Here is a 25,895-nt window from a genome sequence, read left to right as displayed (position 1 = left end):
CTTCACAAGGTCCTTTGCTGTTGTTCTGGTATTGATTTGCACTTTTCGCAACAAAGTACATTAATCTCTAGGAGATTGAACTCGTCTCTTTCCTGAGTGGTATGACGGCTGCGTGGTCCCATGGTGTTTATACTTGCGTACTATTGTTTGTACACATGAAAGTGGTACCTTCAGGCATTTGGAAATTGCTCCCAAGGATGAACCAGACTTGTGAAGGTCTACAATTTTTTTTCTTGGGTCTTGGCTGATTTCTTTTGATTTTCCCATATTGTCAAGCAAAGAGGCACTGAGTTTGAAGGTAGGCCTTGAAATACATCCACAGGTACACCTCCAATTGACTCAAATGATGTCAATTAGCCTATCAGAAGCTTCTACAGCCATGACATAATTTTCTGGAATTTTCCAAGCTGTTTAAAGGCACAGTCAACTTAGTGTATGTAAACTTCTGACCCACTAGAATTGTGATACAGTGAATGATAAGTGAAATAATCTGTCTGTAAACAATTGTTGGAAAAATTACTTGTGTCATGCACAAAGTAGATGCCCTAACCGACTTGCCAAAACTATAGTTTGTTAACAAGACATTTGTGGAGTGGTTGAAATGCGAGTTTTAATGACTCCAACCTAAGTGTATGTAAACTTTTGACTTCAACTGTACATATCCTAACCAGAAGCCATGGATTACAGGCAACATCTACATTGAGCTAAAGGCTAGATCTGCCGCTTTCAAGGAGCGGGAGACTAATCCGGGCGCTTATAAGATATCCCGCTATGCCCTCAGATGAACCATAAAACAAGCAAAGTGTCAATACAGGATTAAGATTGAGTCCTACTAGACCGCCTCTGAGGTTCGTAGGATGTGACAGTGCTTGAAAACTATTACGGACTACAAATGGAAACCCAGATGCGAGCTTCCCAGTGACGCGAGCCTACCAGACGAGCTAAATGCCTTTTATGCTCGCTTCGAGGCAAGCAACACTGAAGCATGGACGAGAGCACCAGCTGTTCTGGATGACTGTGTGATAACTCTCTCGGTAGCCGATGTGAACAAAACCTTTAAACAGGTCAACATTCACAAAGCCGCTGGGCCAGAGGGATTTCCAGGACGTGTACTCAAAGCATGCGCGGACCAACTGTCAAGTGTCTTCACTGGCATTTTCTCCCTGACAGAGTCTGCAATACTTACACATTTCAAGCAGACCACCATAGTCCCTGTGGCCAAGGAAGCGAAGGTAACATGCCTAAATGATTATCGTCGGTAGCCATGAAGTGCTTTGAAAGGCTGGTCATGGCTCATTTCAACAGCATCCCCTGGACACCGTAGATCCACTCCAAATCGCATACCGCCCCAATAGATCCCCAGATGACGCAATCGCACTCCACACTTACCTTTCTCATCTGGACAGAAGGAACACCTATATGAGAATGCAGTTCATCGACTACAGCTCAGCGTTCAACACTATAGTGCCCACAAAGCTCATCACTAAGCTAAGGACTCTGGGACTAAACACCTCCCTCTGCAACTGGATCCTGGACTTCTTGACTGGCCGCCCCCAGGTGGTAAGGGTAGGCGACAACACGTCCGTCACGCTGATCCTTAACACTGGGGCCCCTCAGGGGTGCGCACTTAGTCCACTCCTGTATTCCCTGTTCACCCACGACTGTGTGGCCAAACACGGCTCCAACACCATCATTAAGTTTGCTGACAACACAACAGTGGTAGGCCTGATCACTGACAACGATGAGACGGCCTATAGGGAGGAGGTCAGGCAATGTGGTGCCAGGACAACAACCTCTCCATCAATGTGAGCAAGACAAAGGAGCTGATCGTGGACTACAGGAAAAGGCTGGCCAAACAGTGTTAAGGCCAACTTCCGGCGCCGACAGAGATGGCCGCCTCGCTTCGCGTTCCTAGGAAACTATGCAGTTTTTTGTTTTTTTACGTGTTATTTCTTACATTAGTACCCCAGGTCATCTTAGGTTTCATTACATACAGTCGAGAAGAACTACTGAATATAAGATCAGCGCCAACTCACCATCAGTACAACCAATAATATGTTTTTCGCGACGCGGATCCTGTGTTCTGCCTTACAAACAGGACAACGGAATGGATCGCATGCAGCGACCCAAAAAAACAACTCTGAAAAAGAGGGAAACGAGGCGGTCTTCTGGTCAGACTCTGGAGACGGGCACACCGTGCACCACTCCCTAGCATTCTTCTTGCCAATGTCCAGTCTCTTGACAACAAGGTTGATGAAATCCGAGCAAGGGTAGCATTCCAGAGGGACATCAGAGACTGTAACGTTCTGTGCTTCACGGAAACATGGCTCACTGGAGAGACGCTATCCGAGGCGGTGCAGCCAACGGGTTTCTCCACGCATCGCGCCGACAGAAACAAACACCTTTCTGGTAAGAAGAGGGGCGGGGGCGTATGCCTTATGGCTAACGAGACATGGTGTGATGAAAGAAACATACAGGAACTCATCCTTCTGTTCACCTGATTTAGAATTCCTCACAATCAAATGTAGACCGCATTATCTACCAAGAGAATTCTCTTCGATTATAATCACAGCCGTATATATCCCCCCCAAGCAGACACATCGATGGCTCTGAACGAACTTTATTTAACCCTTTGTAAACTGGAAACCATTTATCCGGAGGCTGCATTCATTGTAGCTGGGGATTTTAACAAGGCTAATCTGAAAACAAGACTCCCTAAATTTTATCAGCATATCGATTGCGCAACCAGGGGTGGAAAAACCTTGGATCATTGTTACTCTAACTTCCGCGACGCATATAAGGCCCTGCCCCGCCCCCCTTTCGGAAAAGCTGACCACGACTCCATTTTGTTGATCCCTGCCTACAGACAGAAACTAAAACAAGAGGCTCCCACGCTGAGGTCTGTCCAACGCTGGTCCGACCAAGCTGACTCCACACTCCAAGACTGCTTCCATCACGTGGACTGGGATATGTTTCGTATTGCGTCAGATAACAACATTGACGAATACGCTGATTCGGTGTGCGAGTTCATTAGAATGTGCGTTGAAGATGTCGTTCCCATAGCAACGGTTAAAACATTCCCTAACCAGAAACCGTGGATGGATGGCAGCATTCGTGTGAAACTGAAAGTGCGAACCACTGCTTTTAATCAGGGCAAGGTGTCTGGTAACATGACCGAATACAAACAGTGCAGCTATTCCCTCCGCAAGGCTATCAAACAAGCTAAGCGTCAGTACAGAGACAAAGTAGAATCTCAATTCAACGGCTCAGACACAAGAGGCATGTGGCAGGGTCTACAGTCAATCACGGACTACAGGAAGAAATCCAGCCCAGTCACGGACCAGGATGTCTTGCTCCCAGGCAGACTAAATAACTTTTTTGCCCGCTTTGAGGACAATACAGTGCCACTGACACGGCCTGCAACGAAAACATGCGGTCTCTCCTTCACTGCAGCCGAGGTGAGTAGGACATTTAAACGTGTTAACCCTCGCAAGGCTGCAGGCCCAGACGGCATCCCCAGCCGCGCCCTCAGAGCATGCGCAGACCAGCTGGCCGGTGTGTTTACGGACATATTCAATCAATCCCTATACCAGTCTGCTGTTCCCACATGCTTCAAGAGGGCCACCATTGTTCCTGTTCCCAAGAAAGCTAAGGTAACTGAGCTAAACGACTACCGCTCCGTAGCACTCACTTCCGTCATCATGAAGTGCTTTGAGAGACTAGTCAAGGACCATATCACCTCCACCCTACCTGACACCCTAGACCCACTCCAATTTGCTTACCGCCCAAATAGGTCCACAGACGATGCAATCTCAACCACACTGCACACTGCCCTAACCCATCTGGACAAGAGGAATACCTATGTGAGAATGCTGTTCATCGACTACAGCTCGGCATTCAACACCATAGTACCCTCCAAGCTCGTCATCAAGCTCGAGACCCTGGGTCTCGACCCCGCCCTGTGCAACTGGGTACTGGACTTCCTGACGGGCCGCCCCCAGGTGGTGAGGGTAGGCAACAACATCTCCTCCCCGCTGATCCTCAACACTGGGGCCCCACAAGGGTGCGTTCTGAGCCCTCTCCTGTACTCCCTGTTCACCCACGACTGCGTGGCCACGCACGCCTCCAACTCAATCATCAAGTTTGCGGACGACACAACAGTGGTAGGCTTGATTACCAACAACGACGAGACGGCCTACAGGGAGGAGGTGAGGGCCCTCGGTGTGTGGTGTCAGGAAAATAACCTCACACTCAACGTCAACAAAACTAAGGAGATGATTGTGGACTTCAGGAAACAGCAGAGGGAACACCCCCTATCCACATCGATGGAACAGTAGTGGAGAGGGTAGTAAGTTTTAAGTTCCTCGGCATACACATCACAGACAAACTGAATTGGTCCACTCACACAGACAGCATCGTGAAGAAGGCGCAGCAGCGCCTCTTCAACCTCAGGAGGCTGAAGAAATTCGGCTTGTCACCAAAAGCACTCACAAACTTCTACAGATGCACAATCGAGAGCATCCTGGCGGGCTGTATCACCGCCTGGTACGGCAACTGCTCCGCCCTCAACCGTAAGGCTCTCCAGAGGGTAGTGAGGTCTGCACAACGCATCACCGGGGGCAAACTACCTGCCCTCCAGGACACCTACACCACCCGATGTTACAGGAAGGACATAAAGATCATCAAGGACATCAACCACCCGAGCCACTGCCTGTTCACCCCGCTATCATCCAGAAGGCGAGGTCAGTACAGGTGCATCAAAGCTGGGACCGAGAGACTGAAAAACAGCTTCTATCTCAAGGCCATCAGACTGTTAAACAGCCACCACTAACATTGAGTGGCTGCTGCCAACACACTGACACTGACTCAACTCCAGCCACTTTAATAATGGGAATTGATGGGAAATTATGTAAATATATCACTAGCCACTTTAAACAATGCTACCTTATATAATGTTACTTACCCTACATTATTCATCTCATATGCATACGTATATACTGTACTCTATATCATCGACTGCATCCTTATGTAATACATGTATCACTAGCCACTTTAGCTATGCCACTTTGTTTACATACTCATCTCATATGTATATACTGTACTCGATACCATCTACTGTATCTTGCCTATGCTGCTCTGTACCATCACTCATTCATATATCCTTATGTACATATTCTTTATCCCCTTACACTGTGTATGAGACAGTAGTTTAGGAATTGTTAGTTAGATTACTTGTTGGTTATTACTGCATTGTTGGAACTAGAAGCACAAGCATTTCGCTACACTCGCATCACATTAAGGGGAAAAACTCATTTTGATTAGCTGGGCCTGGCTCCCAAGTGGGAGGGCCTATTCCCTCACAGGCCCATCCATGGCTGCGCCCCTGCCCAGTCCACTACCTGGATCTTTCATCTGCTGCCCTCTGCTTCATCCAGTCCATTCCCATTCCCCTCCTGAATCCTAATTTCCATTCCCTCAAATATTCTAAACCCAATTCAATGTCTGGTCTCGTGAATTTCCATCAGTATTTGAGTCGACCAATATTCAGTATGTGTATTATTCTGTAAAGCCACTTTGATAATCTCCTTTTGGTTCCTAGTTGATTTGCTTTTGGGTTCAAGCAGTGTGATGGTGCACTCCCTTAAGGTGATTATTTATCTATTGTGTATTTTTTAAATTTGTATTAACTTAATATGTAAGTTCAGTGGCTAATTGTTTTGTCTTTCATCAGGACAGTTTGTTACTGTTTTTGGTCGTCACCTGTGAGCAGAGTAGCTGATTTGAAGCCATTGTGTGTACTCTTACTGTATCCCTATTGCAAACCTTTAACATTAATTTAACTTTAGTTTTTTTAATCTGCCTAGAACATTCCATTTTAAATGGGCCTAGAACCTGTGACTTTAAACAGATATTACATTGAGTCAAAGTTATTTAAACAAAAGGGCACTTACATTGCATTAAATAAAATGTTCAAACACTGGTTTATGAAGGGTGCATTAGTTGGAATGTGTGATCATGTTAGTGTCTGGCAGCTGACTTTGAATAGGAACCACAAATTATTTTGTTTTCTTTCCACCATCCCTGTTTGACCACATGGTCAAACATTGCCATTATGATCCGTCATTGCTTTTATCAACACAAATTTGACAGATTCTCAATCTGATGGCAGAAGCTGGTACCATGACTCTTGCCTTGGGAGCTACTGCTACCTCCTGGGTAGGATATAGAACAGCATAATGGAAAGTAAATATTAACTTTTTACTGATCGGACCATAGCCCCTTTTCCAGTACACGACACACTGTCATCACACACAGATGCAAGCGACTCTTGGGGGCAGTAAGAACGCCATCGCCATCAGCGCCCATTCAATTCAAGTGTTTTTTATTATGGTGTAATGCAGTTGATTTGCGATGATGACACAAACATATTAAGCAGGACATTCATACGAGCCTTAAAATCGAATTATAATCCAAAAGTAGTGTGAAATGCACTCATACGAAACATGTATATAGAGTATTTTTTTGTCTCTTATTCTGCCATCAATTTGAGCGCAACGCCCTCGTGTGGCAATGTTTGCAAACACAGAACGGGATGTATTTTCCAGACAGTTGGATAACCATTTGAACGTAAAAGGGCAGTTCTTTGTTGTATGTCATAAAACAATGTGCTTCTACATAATACAAATATATTACTAAATGATTTGAAATTAATATCCATATTAATATTTACAGAATTTGTCACTGATACATATTGGGTGATCTCTTTTGTGACTATCATCTTAATATGTGTATGTTCCATGCATTTAGATAGTAATGCATTCTAACAGAGGTGTCGCTCAACTAAACCACTTCCTGAATGTCTTTGTAATTTATACTTTCAAAACTAATGGGAACTGGATGGGGGGTTAAAAGAGGTCGAATCATGACGTAGGTGATCTTCAGTTCGGAAAATTGGGGCTCTAGAAAGATGCCTGATATTTCGAGTTAGAATTTCGAGCTGGATGACGGTTCAAAACGATTTTCCCCAGTCGGCGCTCGTTTTTTTTCTCGAGTTCGCGGTTATTTTGAAAGCACTGAAATCGGAGATTTCCGAGTTCTGAATTCCCTGTTGTTTTGAACGCCGCATTACTGCAAGAGGGCAGGGGTTGGCTGGTCTGTGTAAATTTTTTCGTCCCCCTCAACAAAACTATGTCTTCCCCTTTTCAGTGGGAGACTCCTCCCCCGCCCTCATCGACCCCTCTACTCTGCTACCCGTATGTGTATTATGTGCTCCAAGTGGTTCCTCTGAGAGACATCCCCACTCCTTTGCCTGTAACTGCAGAGGGATTAGACTCCCTCGGTACCAAGGTCCAACGCAGCACAGCCAACAGGCCTCGGCCCCAGCCAGGGAAGGTCTGGAGTTACTGATTCAGTCTGAGCCCAGCTGAACCAATACAAATAGTGTGTTGCTGCTCTGCCTGAGGTAAGTTGTCACAATTTTATGTCACTCTAGTAATGCTGTAGAATCCAGGGGTCCATTTGGCAGAGTCAGACAGCAGCGGTTAGTTTAGTATCAGTGTATAATGTCAATTAGTATATGTCCAGTGTACATTCTACAAGAGAACACAGAAGGGAGGATGTTACAGTGCAGAGTACATACAGAATCTCAGGCCATGTTGGACTGACACAGAAGGGAGGATGTTACAGTGCAGAGTACATACAGAATCTCAGGCCATGTTGGACTGACACAGAAGGGAGGATGTTACAGTGCAGAGTACATACAGAATCTCAGGCCATGTTGGACTGACACAGAAGGGAGGATGTTACAGTGCAGAGTACATACAGAATCTCAGGCCATGTTGGACTGACACAGAAGGGAGGATGTTACAGTGCAGAGTACATACAGAATCTCAGGCCATGTTGGACTGACAGAAGGGAGGATGTTACAGTGCAGAGTACATACAGAATCTCAGGCCATGTTGGACTGACACAGGCGGGGAGGATGTTACAGTACAGAGTACATACAGAATCTCAGGCCATGTTGGACTGACACAGACGGGGAGGGTGCAGCAGGAAATTAGTCATATGATAGTTTAGCACTGACTGGCTAATCTGCAGGAGAACAGCAGAAACATGACTGACACTGTCAATGGACTCCACATAGTCCTGCTTCTGAAAATATAAGAAGGCTGTTCTGCCGAACAATGTTCAGTATCGAAGAACAACAGTTATAATCGTATTGCTTTATAACACAAACCAAATGATAATCTCCATGGGTTCATGAGTTGCTGTGTTATGATCCAGGTTCAAAACTAAGGACAATAAAGTGCACATTATTATATATGTTGGTTTATGGCAAACTGACTGTGTATTCCCTTCAGTTGGCCCTCGTGCACATAAATGAGATTTTCCCCCTTTAATTCTGTAAATTTCACATTTAAAATATCCACAAATTCATAACCCTAGTAATGTTGGTTTTGTATGAATGATAATTGCTGTTGGCATTCCTATTGTGTAGCACATTGACTACTCTCCTTTCTTAACGCAGAACAAATATTGGTGTGTCCAGGATCTTCTTGGGCCGAAGTGATCTTCACTATGTATTCCCCTCAGAGTTTACATCGCTGGGGCATCACTCATAGTGAGAGCATGGAGCGACTTTCAAACAGTCAAGGTAAACAAAAGCAGATACCAGAACCTATATTTTCTTCTCAATCACATGGTGGTTGGTACAAGACAATTGGCTACAACACAATTTATTTTAGAGACACTGGAATCCTACTGAAAGACTATATTGAATTATTTAAACTATCAATTTCAGATGATTAACTTCACAGGGACATGCATCACGTTTATCTACTGACTTAATTTTTTAATTCATGAGTAAGATTATACATTTCTGTTAACTTGTTGACAAGAAATATACATGGCTGATCATCACTTCCATTTTCTGTAAACACTAGGCTAGTAAAATATATATTTTACTAACATTTAATTAATCATATTTAACATTTTACTCAGTTTAAAGAATTGAAACATATATATGTATAATCAACTGGAGTTCTTCCAGCCAGCAGTAGAGGGTAGCAGAATCCCAAGTATGGCTCTCCATTACGTAGTGCTTTTGTTTTGTGAGCGTTTTTGACACCACCCTACGGACTTGAGGGATTCAGCTTCAGTAGGGTGTAAACAAATCTCTACACTACGCCGAATAAGGGATAATTTGTTATTGATGACTGTGAAAGCGGACTTCACTCGTAGAATGTAGACGAAATGTGTTGTACATTAAAGGGTTGGCATTGGATAATTTAGCAATGTTATCCCAAACATTTGTGCAACAATGGTCGCCAGGTGAATTGTCCATAACCATATGATATTTCGACGATGGCGACACCTGCAGAGCAAGACCTTGCATTAGCTGAAGCAGAAAGCAACAAGGAGAAGTCTCAAAGATTTGGAATCCTTAGGTTACAGGAAGAAAAATCGGCCGGTGAAAAAGCTAGCACCACGACCATGATGGCAGGGGATGGGAGATGGCAGGCGCCCATATTTGCCCTAGCCAGGAAAGCATCCGAGACCTTTTCAGGAAGCAGCAGTCACGTTCTGGCAAAGGTAGCGGAACCCACATCTTTTGTAAACGAATGGAGTGTCCCAGGTAATTTGGAGTAATGTGTTCATCATGTTGTTCTTGATTTTTGTTTAAATCAACAAAGCTGTCATGTCATCGTGTGCCTGCTCCCATGTTACAGTATCAAATGCATATGTCGGTCATTGTTGATTTAGTGCAACATACAATCAATTTAGCAGCATGCATATATTTTTCCGCTTGTGCATCAGAATCGAAGTCATATTCATTCATTGACTATTTGGAGAAGGGTGTAATTGCGGCACGCATTCCGGGGCGTTCCTGCATGTGGGCATTCCTTTATCTGCAGGAACCCCTCTTTATACTTATATTGGCAAATGTTTACGCGAGGACGCTGTACACAGGCGGGAGACTGAGCTGCTCCTGTACACTACTGTAGGTGCCGGTAATGCACCAAAACGCTGCTTTCTTGTAGATATGTTAACGACTGCGAAGCTAGCTAGTTAGGACTCCGGTACACAATAAGGGAAAGTCCAATGGGATGCTAGTGGGGGGGTTCTGGCACAATAGTGTGTGATAGCGGACCGCAATATTGTTAAATTGTGATAACTTTCTTGTGATAATGTGGTTTTTCTACAGACCAATAGCTGGTTCGAAACCACACCCCGCCCTATGAGCAAAATACATTGAAAGGACTTATTTTCAAGGTCTCGTGCTCTCTGGTCGGGCTCATAGCGTGATCCAGATGTGATGCTTGCTGCGGTTACTATGGGTGATGCAGGCACGCTGCATCTCGTATGAAGTTGGAATTACTGGGCCTGTAATGCAAGGATAGATCTCTCACACATGAAGTGGTGCGACAGAATGACAGCATACTGACTATGATCTGAAACAGAATAGCAACATACTCATTTGCCCAATTTACATTTTGATCATTTAACAGAGCTCTTATCCAGAGCAAGCGCCATGCTCTACCATGTGTCTGAATATTTGCGTAAATGTTATCCTATTGTCAGTGGCTCGCTCTGTCAACATGGGGAGAGTGTTGATTTGATTGGGGATAGGTTATTGTGCAGGGGTCTTTAATCTTATCTTGCCCAGGGACCCCCTCCCAGGCAAACCTGCGACCCAAGGACTCTCATCATATGTTAGCAAAACAATTAATTAACATGTCTTATCATGTTAATGATAATGGCAAGGAGAAGTACTCAATATTTTAAAGTAAATAGATTTGGTAGATAGTTTTTTATTATTTTGACCACCCCACATTATAATTGGAACAGGAAGTGTAAATTCTAACAGACCTTTCTAGCTAATAGGCTAACTCCAAACACAGTTTCGCTAAGAGCAACTGGTTAAACAAAGGTTAGCCATGTGTTGGCAAAAATGTCCAATTCCAGAAAGCTTACAGCAGCCAGCGGCATTTGTCGTAATGGTAGCCTGTTTGCGAGTGCTGTCAGATACTCCAGTGAGTATAATTTGCTCAATATTAGGAGTTGAAAAATAAAGCTGACTTCATTAGAAATATATTCTACTGCTGGTATGTTAATAAAAATACAAGTATTCTATTGTTGTGAGCAATATTCATAAAAACATCAGGGGGGGGGGGGGTACTGCAGGGGTAACTACCCCTTTTATAGACCACTAGTTCATCACTGAGGCCTAGACTCTGAAACTGTAGGCCTGCTGCCATATCTTGCTGGCCTTTCAAAAACGCAGAAGATACTGCCCAAAGCATGGCGCAGCGGTCTAAGGCACTGCATCTCAGTGCAAGAGGCGTCCTAGTCCCTGGTTCGAATCCAGGCTGTATCACATCCGGCCGTAATTGGGAGTCCTGTAGGGCGGTGCAATTGGCCCAGCGTCGTCCGGGTTTGGCCGGGGTAGGCCGTCATTGTAAATAAGAATTTGTTCTTAACTGACTTGCCTAGTGAAATAAAATGTTAAAAATCCATAGAATTACATATTAGAACTCATATTAGAAATGTAAGAAGTCATTTAATAGGATCTCTGTGGACCCTGCATATTTCCAGCTAGAGGCCAGTGCAAAACTGTTTCTGATCAATGTTTTTCTTCTGGTTTGATCAGAAGTGGTGAGTGACTCCATCAGAAAATATTATTTATTGGCCAAGATTAAATCCAATTTCGTGCCTACATACAGTATCATGTCTGTACAACACATGTTGTAGGCAATTATGAAATGTGAGATGTATCCATGACTGTTTGTTGAAATGCTGTAAGATGGGCACTATAGATGTCAATATCTGCTGTATGTATGTGTGCACTACTATGAAAAACATAATCGCATGGCTCTTTGTTGACATACTATAGGTAGTTTGAATTGACCACTCCCTATTGTGGGTCTGTTTCCTTCCCTCTCTAGCTCTGCGGGACCCTATGTCGATGGAGAGAACTAACCTGCTGAACATGGCCAAGCTCAGCATCAAAGGCCTGATCGAGTCGGCCCTCAGTTTTGGACGCACCCTGGACTCCGACTACCCTCCACTCCAGCAGTTCTTTGTTGTCATGGAGCACTGCCTCAAACATGGCCTCAAAGGTATTCACTCACTCATTGTTACGATGGTGCAGAACTAGTTGAATCCTATTCATAATGGTGACAGTATCAGCTTATGGACATGTTTTCATTGCATAATAATTTATGTTCGTTACATAATGAATACATACAGCTAGCTACACACAATTGCACACACAGCTAGCCACACACACACACAATCACACACACATACATACATACAGTGGGGCAAAAAAGTATTTAGTCAGCCACCAATTGTGCAAGTTCTCCCACTTAAAAAGATGAGAGAGGCCTGTCATTTTCATCATAGGTACACTTCAACTATGACAGACAAAATGAGAAGAAAAAAATCCAGAAAATCACATTGTAGGATTTTTAAAGAATTTATTTGCAAATTATGGTGGAAAATAAGTATTTGGTCACCTACAAACAAGCAGGATTTCTGGCTCTCACAGACCTGTAACTTCTTCTTTAAGAGGCTCCTCTGTTCTCCACTCGTTACCTGTATTAATGGCACTTGTTTGAACTTGTTATCAGTATAAAAGACACCTGTCCACAACCTCAAACAGTCACACTCCAAACTCCACTATGGCCAAGACCAAAGAGCTGTCAAAGGACACCAGAAACAAAATTGTAGACCTGCACCAGGCTGGGAAGACTGAATCTGCAATAGGTAAGCAGCTTGGTTTGAAGAAATCAACTGTGGAGCAATTATTAGGAAATGGAAGACATACAAGACTACTGATAATCTCCCTCGATCTGGGGCTCCATGCAAGATCTCACCCCGTGGGGTCAAAATGATCACTAGAACGGTGAGCAAAAATCCCAGAACCACACAGGGGGACCCTGCAGAGAGCTGGGACCAAAGTAACAAAGCCTACCATCAGTAACACACTACGCCGCCAGGGACTTAAATCCTGCAGTGCCAGACGTGTCCCCCTGCTTAAGCCAGTACATGTCCAGGCCCGTCTGAAGTTTGCTAGAGAGCATTTGGATGATCCAGAAGAAGATTGGGAGAATGTCATATGGTCAGATGAAACCAAAATATAACTTTTTGGTAAAAACTCAACTCGTCGTGTTTGGAGGACAAAGAATGCTGAGCTGCATCCAAAGAACACCATACCTACTGTGAAGCATGGGGGTGGAAACATCATGCTTTGGGGCTGTTTTTCTGCAAAGGGACCAGGATGACTGATCAGTGTAAAGGAAAGAATGAATGGGGCCATGTATCGTGAGATTTTGAGTGAAAACCTCCTTCCATCAGCAAGGGCATTGAAGATGAAACGTGGCTGGGTCTTTCAGCATGACAATGATCCCAAACGCACCGCCCGGGCAACGAAGGAGTGGCTTCGTAAGAAGCATTTCAAGGTCCTGGAGTGGCCTAGCCAGTCTCCAGATCTCAACCCCATAGAAAATCTTTGGAGGGAGTTGAAAGTCCGTGTTGCCTAGCAACAGCCCAAAACCTCACTGCTCTAGAGGAGATCTGCATGGAGGAATGGGCCAAAATACCAGCAACAGTGTGTGAAAACCTTGTGAAGACTTACAGAAAATATTTGACCTCTGTCATTGCCAACAAAGGGTATATAACAAAGTATTGAGAAACTTTTGTTATTGACCAAATACTTATTTTCCACCATAATTTGCAAATAAATTCTTAAAAAATCCTACAATGTGATTTTCTGGATTTTTTTCTTCTCATTTTGTCTGTCATAGTTGAAGTATACCTATGATGAAAATTTACCGGCCTCTCTCATCTTTTTAAGTGGGAGAACTTGCACAATTGGTGGCTGACTAAATACTTTTTTGCCCCACTTTACATACATACATGCATACATACATACATAATCACACATAGCTAGCTACACACCATCACACACAGCTAGCTACACACACACACAGATCGACCGATTTAATTAGGGCCGTTTTCAAGTTTTCATAACAATCGGAAATCGGTATTTTTGGGCGCCGATTTGACTTTTTATTTTTTTACACCTTTATTTAATCTTTATTTAACTAGGCAAGTCAGTTAAGAACACATTCTTATTTTCAATGACGGCCTAGGAACGGTGGGTTAACTGTCTCGTTCAGGGACAGAAAGACAGATTTTCACATTGTCAGCTCGGGGATCCAATCTTGCAACCTTACAATTAAATAGTCCAACGCAATAACGACCTGCCTCTCTCTCCTTGCACTCCACAAGGAGACTGCCTTTTACGCAAATGCAGTAAGCCAAGGTAAGTTGCTAGCTAGCATTAAACTTATCTTATAAAAAACAATCAATCATAATCACTAGTTAACTACACATGGTTGAGGATATTACTAGATATTATCTAGCGTGTCCTGTGTTGCATATAATCTGACTGAGCATACAAGTATCTAAGTATCTGACTGAGCGGTGGTAGGCAGAAGCAGGCGCTTAAACATTCATTCAAACAGCACTTTCGTGCGTTTTGCCAGCAGCTCTTCGTTGTGCATCAAGCATTGTGCTGTTTATGACTTCAAACCTATCAACTCCCGAGATGAGGCTGGTGTGACCGAAGTGAAATGGCTGGCTAGTTAGCGCGCGCTAATAGTGTTTCAAACTTCACTTGCTCTGAGCCTTGGGATAGTTGTTTCCCTTGCTCTGCATGGGTAACGCTGCTTCGATGTGGTGGCTGTTGTCCTTGTGTTGCTGGTTCAAGCCCAGGGAGGAGCGAGGAGAGGGACGGAGGCTATACTGTCACACTATCAATACTAAAGTGCCTATAAGAACATCCAATAGTCAAAGGTTAATGAAATACAAATGGCATAGAGGGAAATAGTCCTATAATAACTACAACCTTAAACTTCTTACCTGGGAATATTGAAGACTGATATTAAAAGGAACCACCAGGTTTCATATGTTCTCATGTTCTGAGCAAGGAACTGAAACGTTAGCTTTCTTACATAGCACATATTGCACTTTTACGTTCTTCTCCAACACTTTGTTTTTGCATTATTTAAACCAAATTGAACATGTTTCATTATCTACTTGAGGCTAAATTGATTTTATTGATGTATTATATTAAGTTAAAATAAGTGTTAATTCGGTATTGTTGTAATTGTCATTATTACAAATGCATTAAAAAAAAAGCTGCCGATTTAATCGGTATCGGCTTTTTTGGTCCTCCAATAATCGGTATCGGCGTTGAAAAATCATAATCGGTTGACCTCTAATACATGCATATCTATATAATCACACATAGCTAGCTACACACACATTATCTCACACACACACAACGGGCTAGCTACACACACACACACACACACACACACAGCTTCTTTTACACACACACACACACACACACATAATCACACATAATCCCACACAGCTAGCTACACACACACACACATAATCACACACACACAGCTAGCTGCACACATACATACATAATCACACAAACACACATACATACATAATCACACACAGCTAGCTATACACGCATAATCACAAACACACATATATGCATAATCACATACCCACATATGTCTATAATCACACACACACACACACACACACTCATTCATACATAATCTCACACGCAGCTAACAACTGCATAATCCCCAATGCCAGCCCTTGGCGGGACCTGCTGGATATACAAATATGCAATCTCCCCTTTCCCATGCATTATTTGATAGTTAAGGTTGCAAAGACACAATTTCTCGACAGTGTTGTGTAACATTACCCATGGCATAAGGATCAATGTTTGTTTTTGCAACCCTAGTGAAGAAGTCCTTTCTTGGATACAACAAGTCACTGTGGGGTCCTCTGGAGATGGTGGAGAAGTTGTGTCCTGAGGCAGGAGAGATTGCAGCCAGCGTCAGGGACCTACCAGGACTAAAGTACACACACACACACACCTTTTGATTAAGGGCTTGATTCAATATGCTTCACCGAAGTTCAGCACTATAGCGTGTTTGAAATGTAAAGGTAATTTCCAATTGAAATGACAGATGCAGCATTTAATGTGAATGCAGTCGCTGCTGACGCGGGAACTCTGAATTTAAATGTCAATTGTGCTACAACGCTGATCTTCAGCTCTACGGATTGAATTGAGCCCTCTTCACTTGGAATGTAAATAGGGATATAATATGACTATGGATTGTTGGACTAATAGTTGCAGTTTGTGCTCTGTTGTTGTAGGACTCCACTGGGCAGAGCTCGGGCCTGGCTGCGTCTGGCCCTGATGCAGAAGAGGCTGGCTGATTACCTCCGCCTTCTGATCACCAGAAAGGACCTGCTGAGGTACTGGAAGTACCTCCAGTCTCAATTCACTCACACTGTTTTTCTCACACACTGTTTCACCTCCAATCACACCCCTTGGGCAGGCAGACAGGGGAGGTTCCTCAGTGGTGGTTCACCATCTGCCTCTCAGCAGGCTAGACGCTAATAACTTCAGATGGGTAAAGGAGGTGTCAAAGTCTCATGCCATTTTCTATAAAGATATACGGTTAGTATAAACAGTAATTATATTTGTTTTCGCAATTTAATGTGAAATATGTTTCTTTGTGTGTACCCACAGTGATTTCTATGACAACTCTGCTATGATGGTAGAGGAGGAGGGTGCTGTCATCGTTGGCCTGCTGGTGGGACTCAATGTGATCGATGCCAACCTGTGTGTCAAGGGCGAGGACCTGGATACACAGGTGAGTCAACGCCCCTCAATTCAGTCATTGTTAAAGAATTCCCCATTGACAGCCTTTAAATTAGGCAAGTGAGTGGACACTGTTATTCAGGGTCCTACTTGCTGACAGAGGATTGGCGTTCCTTTCACCTCATGGAGATTTACTCGTCTCATCCCAACAGACTAGTATCTGGAAGAACTGTCACACTGCAAACTGTTCAGCTGTGCTTCTAATCTGCTCAGATTGTAGATGTGGACATTTTATAGTCTAATTATCTCAGCCCAACTTGAGAAGGAATATACTGGTCACAGTCTATGTAGACATTTCTAAATAATGGTGTATGTGACATTTAACATTTCTTAGGTTGGTGTCATTGACTTCTCAATGTACTTGAAAAATGACATTGATGACTACAGAAGTGGAGAAAGGTAAAGTAGATACTCTTGTTACTTTAATGCAGTGGTATTCAAACTTTTTCAATGGGGACTTCATTTTTCCCATGCAGAATTTCTGGGGACCCTGCCCCAAATCTAAAGACACAACGTTAAAATGTGTGTGTGTATATATATATATATCTCAATCACTGCTTTAATGAGATGGAATATACCCATTAAAACATCTACTACTATACTTTATTTGTCTTGGATAAGCTGACAAGGATAATAGTATGCTTGAAACATTTGAACATAAATGTTGACTAATTTACAGATTTTCTCTTCCATGATTTGTTTTCCCAATAGAAATGGTCAAGTAGCAGCCATCCTAGACCAGAAGAACTATGTTGAAGAATTAAATAGGCAGCTTAAGTATTTTTCTTTTTCTTTACCATACTGTATCATTTTTGGAGAAAAAAATGTTGGTGTGATAATTGCTCAACCATGTGTTTCAGCTCTTATTTAGGCCAAGTCATTGGTACTGGTTATGCAAGTACAGATGTCTCTTCTGTTGTATTGGCTTACGTTCCTTGCACAACCTCAAACACTACAGAACTCAAGCTCACTAGTTCAACGGCAGGAAATGTAATTGTAAAGGACAATGAAAGGACTACTCAGGTTCTTTTGTGAGGACTTGTAAGTCTGATTTGAACATGCAGTGTGTTTCTTCAAATGTCTGTTGGGAGAGACTAAATATGAAATGGCACTAAATTAGCAGTTGTTTTTTTGACACAGTTCTTCAGTACACGGCTTACAAGGGAGGGTCGATAACTTGGAGAAATCAAACTCTAAACTCATTGAGGAGGTATGGCATTCTCTCTTAATAGTACTGTACTAACATTCTGAAGCATTTACCATTTTATACATCTGATTTGGTGTTCATTTGAACCTCTCTTCATTGTAGCTGGCGATTGCAAAAAATAACATAATCAAACTGCAAGAGGAGAACCATCAGCTTAGAAATGAGAACACTATTATTCTCATAAAAGCTCAGCAGCAACTTGAGGTTTGCCTTTTACAATGTCCTGCTCTCTGTCTTGGTCAGTCAGACTTCAACATGTTCCTCATTTGTTGTGTTTGTGGTCTAAGGACATGTGGGTCTGGTCTAATCCACTAATGTCTCTGTCACTGTCAGGTGACCCAGGTTGACGTGGATGTGGAGCTGGACACCTATAAGCAGTCGAGGCAGGGCCTTGACGAGATGTACAACGAGGCCAGGAAACAGCTCAGGGAGGAGTGTCAACTACGCCAGGTCAGTTGTCATCCAGTTGTTTCCCCTTTATACTTTTTCTATAATGGGCACAGGCTGAGGAAAGAGCTACAGTAGAAAGTGGAGCCTGCCTCACCTATACAGTAGAGGCAACACTGCCAATGTAAGCCAACTCATAATTCTGAAATGGTCATCTTTGCTTGCAAGGTGCTATCAATAGCATTGTCTGTGTAAGGAAGGTCAGTGGTTTACAGTTAAGCAGGATTTGGGGTGACTGACAGCTGCTGTCCTTGTACCCCACTGTAGGATGTGGAAAATGAGTTGGTGGTACAGGTAAGCATGAAGCAGGAGATGGATCTGGCCATGAAACTGTTGGAAAAGGACATTCACGAAAAACAGGACACACTAATCGGCCTGCGCCACCAGCTGGATGAAGTCAAGGCCATCAATGTGGAAATGTACACAAAAATGCAGGTACTGTGGAGCTTTTTGTATGGCACATTTTGCTGGTGCTTTTGTGAATAGAGTAGGCTATATTGTTTGTTACAGTGCCTTCAGAAAGTATTCATACCCCTTGACTTATTCCACACAATACCCCATAATGAAAAAGTTAACATGTTTTTAGAAATGTTAGCAAATTTATTGAAAATTAAATACAGAAATATCTCATTTACATAAGTATTCACACCCCTGACTCAATACGTTTATAGAAGCATTTTAAGCAGTGATTACGTCTGGGAGTCTTTCTGGGTAAGTCTCTAAGAGATTTCCACACCTGGATTGTGTAACATTTGCCCATTTATTATTTTCAAATTTCTTCAAGCTCTGTCTAATTAGTTGTTTATCATAGCTAGACAACAATTTCTCAGGTCTTGCCATAGATTTTCAAGTAGATTTAAGTCGAAACTGTAACTCAGCCCCTGGAAAATTCATTGTCTTCATGGTAAGCAACTCCAGTGTAAATTTGGCCTTAGGTTATTGTCCTGCTGAAAGGTGAATTAATCTCCCAGTGTGTTGGAAAGCTGAACCAGGTTTTCCTCTAGAATTCTGCCTGTGCATAACTCCATTATGTTTCCTTTTTTATCCTGGAAAAACTCCCCAGTCCTTAACGGTTACATGCATACCCATAACATGATGCAGCCACCACTATGGTTGAATATATGGAGAGTAAGTACTCAGTAATGTGTTATATTGTATTTGCCCCAAACACTTTATATTCAGACAAAAAAAGTTATTGCTTTGCCACATTTTTTGCAGTATTACTTTAGTGCCTTGTTGCAAACAGGATGTATGTTTTTTAATATTTTTATTCTATACAGGCTCCCTTCTTTTCACTCTGTCAATTAGGTTAGTATTGTGGAGTAACTACATTGTTGATCCATCCACAGTTTTCTCCTATTGTAGCCATTAAACTCTGTAACCATTTTAAAGTTACCATTGGCCTCATGGTAAAATCCCTGAGTGGATTCCTTCCTCTCCGGCAACTGAGCATGTATATTTGTAGTGACTGGGTGTATTGATACACCATGCAAAGTGTAATTAACAACTTCACCATGCTCACAGGGATATTCAATGTCTGCTTTTATTATTTTTTGACCGATTTACTAATAGGTGACTCAAGCAATATTGACTCAAGACATTTCAGCTATTCATTTTTAATTCATTTGTTAAATAGATTACATATTAAAAACATATTCAACTTTGACATGGGTTATTGTGTAAGCCAGTGACAGATCTCAATTTAATACATTTTTAATTCAGGCTGTAACACAACAAAATGTCAAGGGGTGTGAATACTTTGAAGGCAGGGTATTTTACAGTGACTATACTGATCTGAGGGCTTTCTTGTGTTGTCAACCAGACTTCTGATGATGGCATGAAACAGAAGAACGACATGATCACTCGTTTGGAGGAGAAGACCAATCAAATCACAGCAACCATGAAACAGCTGGAGCAAAGGTAAGGGTGTTGACTTAAAGATCCTCTTAAATAATTTGGAATGAATATTTAAGGCCCGGTTTCCCTGATTAAGCCTGGCCCTGAACTAAAAAGTGCTTTCAGTGGACATTAAATGCTTCATCTGAGTGCAGGAAACCGGGCCATAATGTGGCATGCAAAGTATTTCCTCTTTTTGCATGTAGGTGTATTTTTTATAAATATATGTTTCACCGTATCAATCATTTGGAGCATTGACTTGGCTGTAGTCTGGTTGTGTTGTGATGCGACCATAGTTTTGTCACGTCTGTCAACACAGACCATCCTTCCCTTTGTCTTCCTTTGGTTTGCCATCTTTATGAGAATGCTTTGCTTAACAATTTCTTAAGGTTTTTGGTAAAATGGAGGTTCACTGATATTGACATCCTCTTTCCCTTTTTGCTTTCCTTCTTGCCTTTTATTTCTTCCATCTTTTACCCTCATACTTTTCATTTCTACATCGATATACCTCTTTCTATCATCCTGTACCCCCCCATCATGCCTACTTGATCTCAATAGTGATAAAGATTTGCTGAGCCAGACACGTACACTCGCCATGTCATTTGTAAAATGTGCCAGCACAGACACTGAGAACCAATACAAGCTTGTTAAAGACATCTCTTTCTGAGCTTTTAAACACAACCACTAACTCTCAGCAAACACTAGGCAGGGGATTTGTTCATATGCAGTATCGTAAAGTAACAGTTCATTGGTTTTTGTATCAGTCTAATGTTAAGATAAGCTTCTTTCACAAAAGGAAGTTTTGTAGTGCATCCCATTATTGTGGCACTGTAATAACTAATACACTCAAACATATCTGTAAGAGCAAATACTATACTCATTATAGCCAATAAGAAGTATAACAATTGTTTATCACATGAAACAATAAAGTTAAATGTTTTGAAATTGTGGTTGTGGAATGATGAAATCATTGGCAGCACCATTACGTTTGTCTTTGAGTGTAGTGAACACACCATCTTTAGCCCCATGAGTGTGTTCATGGAAATGTTAAACTGGCCTGCCACTGCCTGGCCATCTTCCCTCCAAAGGGGCCTGCCTGCCTGTAGGTGTTTGGTCTTCCCTTTTTCTTCTGCCAGTTTGTCCCATTGCATCCCAACCCCCTGTACCCCCTTTTCTTTGTGATTGGAGCCTCAGTTTTACCCAGTTGGTTTGAATTACACCAGATTACAAGAGGCAGAGCGGGACCGCTGGACTGCAGAAGATGGAGCTCGCAAATTCAAGCACGACTTTGCCAACAAAGCCGACAGCCTCCAAAAGCAGATAGCCCAGAGAGAGAAACAAATGTAAGTACACATACATACGGTATATTTATAGTAGCTCTTAGCACTTATTCCTATAAACAATACATATATTGTTTGTCTCTGCACCAAAATGAAGATTAAGGGATAGTAATCTGGCTGTAATCCAGGATTTTGTTCCTGTTGTAGGCTGCAGCTGGAGACAGACCTAAAGATTGAGAAGGAGTGGCGGCAAACCTTACAGAACGACCTGGAGAGGGAACGAGACATCGTCGCCCAGCTCAGTGCTGAAGCCCAGCAAATAAATGGACTTAAAAAGGTTTGAGGGTTCTTCGTGGGGTTTATTGTGGAATTAAGAAGTATTATGTTCAACATAGTTTCTGTTGCGTCACAGGTGTAGAGTATATTTATACACACGGTGGATTGATGGATTTCACATGTTTTTCTCCAGGAGTTCCACAGGCTGCAGGATGAGAACAGCCAGCTGAAGGGGATTTGTGAAGAACAGGAGCAGGCCCTGGAGGAGCTAGGCTGCAAACTCAGCGAGTACTTGTCTATTTTAAACTCATTTGATGTACGTTTTTATCAAACACTGTCTCTTTCAAATAGGAATTCGGCCTCTTTCCCCCATCAATTACAGCAATCTCAACGTACCTTTTAAGATAAAAGTGGAAAGGCTGTATCAGAAGCAACATTATTTTATGTTGTGGAGGGGCTATAATCACATACATGAGCCCCTTTCATTCTTCCTGGCCTTTAGTTAGTGCTCTTACTGTTTTAATGTTCCGTTCAGGATTTTTAAATTAATAATATGAGACATGAATTCAGTTAACTGATGCCTGGCTTTTCTTAATCCAGATCAAAACTTAAAATCGAAGACATAAAAGAGGCAAATAAAGCTCTTCAGGTAAGTGTCTTGAGTTCTACATCATTGTTCAAATGAAAGTTCAATCCAATCAGTACATTTTCTGATGAAAACAACTTAATTGAAATGTCTGAATTTATTTCACTTTTAGATTGTGTGTATTGTATTGCTGCACTGTTTGAGTGAGAAACATAAGTATTTCGCTGCACCTGTGATAACATCTGCAAAACTTTTATTTAATTTGAATTGAACTACCAACAAGCATGTTGAAATTTGCCAGTGCTGTTCCATGAGTGCCCTATCTAACAAATATTCCAGGGAGGGCAGGTCTGGTTGAAGGACAAAGATGCTACCCACTGTAAACTTTGTGAGAAGGAGTTTTCCATCTCTAGGAGAAAGGTTAGGATAAACTCATTACATTTTTCATGTGAAATTAATTAGGACAATGCTGAACCAGCAATCAACAAAGTGTAACATTAACAAGAATAGCAACTATGCAAACCATAACCCACCTTCTCCTTGGGGTGTACTTCTTGCCTAGATAAGCTGAGGTGTTTTCCATGTCTCATTTCTCTAGCACCACTGTAGAAACTGTGGGGAGATCTTCTGCAATGCCTGCTCTGACAACGAGCTGCCCCTCCCTGCCTCACCAAAACCAGTGAGGGTCTGTGATACGTGCCACGCCCTTCTCCTCCAGCGCTGCTCCTCCAATGCCACGTGAGATGCCCCCCTTCAGGCCCAGCCGCAGCTTTAACTCAATTCCCCGCAGCTCAGACTACCAGGAAACCTCTGAGCTCATGTGACTGATGTCAAGTGTGTACATTCTACAAGGTATATCGCTTTGTGTAGCATGAGATTTGAGATGTTATATCTGTGACACTAAGGTTCTTGTGATAAATGTCAACATTCCCTTACAAAAGATAAACCATTTGGGCAGCTGAGCATATCATTCCAAATCTGCAGTAAGAATATCTTGATGAGACAATTTTAAAGTATGTTTCTCTGTGTGACACAGTGGCTGAGCCTGATGTGATTAGGACTGGAGTCATATTTTTTGTTTTGAGTCATGTTATTTCACTTGAACGGTCTGAAAGGACGAGTACATTTTTGTTGTTGTTGACCAAATCTCTTTTTTATTTACATTTGTGTGCTTTCTCATTCCCATTATGGTGAGAACCTGGGAATGCTTGAACACGGAAAGTATCACTCGAGGTTAACAAAATGGAATAACATTGGATAAAGTTTAATGACACTTGTGTACAACATCTAAAGAAATGCATCACTATACTGAGTGTTGTCGTTTCTAAAAATATATATGTTTTTGGAGCTGTTTTATCTGTGTCCCTGCAACTGTAGAAAGAGCACGAGGAAATAACTTGCTGGTGGGGTTTCTCAAAACCAAGTGAAATCGCAAAAGAAGTGGCTGAACACTTCTATAGCATGCCATTTACAAAAAAAGAGATTTGGTTAAACAAAGTGAACTTCTTCTCCTATAACTGATGTAATTCACATGTGCCTCTAATAAGCCAAAATACTAAATGAGTACCTTTCAGACTTGTTTCTGCATGGTAGAATGCAGGCACATTTCAGAAGTATGTTTACCAAAAGCACTAATGTTCCCGATACTGCTTTGTGACGAAGAAGCAGAAACTACATGAAACGGCGCAGCAAATGTATGTTGTACTTTTGATTAAGTAGGCCTAATAAATTATTACCTTAAGTATTCAAATACAGTATCTAGAGCTAACAATTCAGTTTGGAAACATGCCAATCTTATTTCTTTTCAGAGACTAATCAGGCAAGTTAAAAAACTTGGATCACTAAGTGGCAAGGAATTTGAGATGCACTCATTTGTGTAACCACTTATACACTTGCTGGAATTTGTTTTGTATTCAATCAGCAAAGCAATGTTTGCAATATATAATTTTACAAAACTGGAATTAACTTTATTACAAATGGATGTGCTACATCTCACATTGATGATCAAAACATACTGTGTGCAGTATGTTTTCAATATATTGTCTTGTTCGCTAGAAGCCAGTTACTTTGCAAAGCATTAATTCATGTTGCCAATCATGTCATTTTGACTATGAAATTTAAAGTGATTGAACGGGATCTTAAGCATTTACAAATATGTAACATATTGTACGAATTACAATTCGTAACATATACAGATTGCAGGATTTTTTTTTCATAGTTTTGCTGGACATAAAATATGAAATGGATGTAGTACACAATAGCGGACATGAATAAAGATGGCGTCCCCCATCTACTTACAGAACCCTCAAAGTATTCATACCCATTTTAGTAATTTAGCAGACGCTCTTATCCAGAGCGATTTACAGTAGCGAATGCATACATTTTCATATTTGTTCATACTGGTCCCCTGTGGGAATCGAACCCACAACCCTGGCATTGCAAGTGCCATGCTCTACCAACTGAGACACACTTGACTTATTCCACATTTTGTTAAAGCCTCAATTAAAAATGTATTAAAGATTTCTCTCTCACTCACACACAATGTGAAAACATGTTAAAAAAATATATACATTTGCAGATTTGAAAAGGAAATACAGAAATCTAATTTACATAAGTATTCACAAACCTGAGTCAATACTTTGTAGAAACACCTTTGGTGCCAATTACAGCTTTGTGTCGTCTTGGGTGTCTGTATCAGCTTTGCACATCTGGATTTGGGGATTTTCTCCCATTCTTCCTTGCAGACTTAAGTTTGATGGGGAGCAGCGGTGAACAGCATTCTTCAAGTCCTTCCACATATATTCTCAATGGGATTCAAGACAGAGCTTTGGCTAGGCCACTGAAGGACTTTCACATTTTTCTGAAGCCATGTCAGTATTGCTTTGAATGTATGCTTCGGGTCATTGTCCTGTTGGAATGTAAATCTTCACCCCAGTCTGTTTGCTCTCTGAAACAGGTTGCGCATACTCGCCAACCATTTTCCCCTCTATCCTTACCAGTCTCCCAGTCCCCGCTGCTGAAAAGCATACCAATAGCATGATGCTGCCACTATGCTTCACGGTAGGGAGGGTATAAAGATGGGTGATGAGCTGTCTATTTTTTTCAGACAGCGCTTTGCATTCTGGCCAAGGACTTGTCTCATCAGACCAATCTTTTGCCTTATGCTGTCTTTTACGTGCCTTTTTGCAAACTCCAGGTATACGAACATGTCCCTTGTTCTCAGGAGTGGCTCCCGTCTGGTCATGCTCCCATAAAGCCCAGATTGGTGAAGTGCTGTAGATTGTTGTCCTTCTGGCAGGTTTCCATCTCAGCCAAGGAACTCTGTAGTTCTGTCTGGTCATTAAGTTCTTGGTCACCTACTTGACCAAGGTCCTTCCTTCCCGGTTGGTGTTTGGTTGAACGGCCAGCTCTAGGCAGAGTTTGGGTAGTTCCATA

At 42.1% G+C, this 25,895-nt stretch overlaps 1 protein-coding gene across 4 annotated transcripts; it reads left to right on the top strand.

Moving 5' to 3' along the window:
* Positions 1 to 7,270: 7,270 nt before the first annotated feature.
* rufy2 (RUN and FYVE domain containing 2) lies at positions 7,271 to 24,762 on the top strand. Of its 4 annotated transcripts, none has more exons than XM_029640196.2 (19): positions 7,271 to 7,462; positions 8,528 to 8,653; positions 11,946 to 12,119; positions 15,839 to 15,956; positions 16,258 to 16,359; positions 16,637 to 16,760; positions 17,103 to 17,167; positions 17,480 to 17,545; positions 17,909 to 17,978; positions 18,078 to 18,179; positions 18,309 to 18,425; positions 18,690 to 18,857; positions 20,245 to 20,342; positions 21,542 to 21,661; positions 21,806 to 21,935; positions 22,068 to 22,162; positions 22,475 to 22,523; positions 22,800 to 22,880; positions 23,059 to 24,762. In XM_029640196.2, exons 2-19 carry the CDS (start codon positions 8,578 to 8,580, stop codon positions 23,200 to 23,202), a joined length of 1,899 nt encoding a protein of 632 aa, XP_029496056.1. In that variant the 5' UTR covers positions 7,271 to 7,462; positions 8,528 to 8,577; the 3' UTR covers positions 23,203 to 24,762. The 4 variants fall into 4 exon arrangements, with proteins under 4 accessions (XP_029496056.1, XP_029496055.1, XP_029496057.1 ...); XM_029640195.2 differs by lacking the exon at positions 7,271 to 7,462 and adding an exon at positions 9,447 to 9,634 and having other exon boundaries at positions 8,576 to 8,653; XM_029640194.2 differs by lacking the exons at positions 7,271 to 7,462; positions 8,528 to 8,653 and adding an exon at positions 9,117 to 9,634.
* Positions 24,763 to 25,895: the final 1,133 nt, after the last annotated feature.

Source organism: Oncorhynchus nerka, linkage group LG28, assembly GCF_034236695.1.
Source record: "Oncorhynchus nerka isolate Pitt River linkage group LG28, Oner_Uvic_2.0, whole genome shotgun sequence".
Lineage (NCBI taxonomy): Eukaryota > Metazoa > Chordata > Actinopteri > Salmoniformes > Salmonidae > Oncorhynchus > Oncorhynchus nerka.
This window is presented reverse-complemented; position numbering and strand designations above follow the sequence as displayed.

Excerpts from the sequence above, each read along its gene's own strand:
- rufy2 (XM_029640194.2), top strand. The coding sequence starts at position 9,364 with ATGGCGACACCTGCAGAGCAAGACCTTGCATTAGCTGAAGCAGAAAGC. Across the intron at positions 18,180-18,308 it reads AAGCTCAGCAGCAACTTGAG|GTGACCCAGGTTGACGTGGA; the intron begins GTTTGCCTTTTA and ends TGTCACTGTCAG. Across the intron at positions 22,163-22,474 it reads CTAGGCTGCAAACTCAGCGA|ATCAAAACTTAAAATCGAAG; the intron begins GTACTTGTCTAT and ends TTCTTAATCCAG.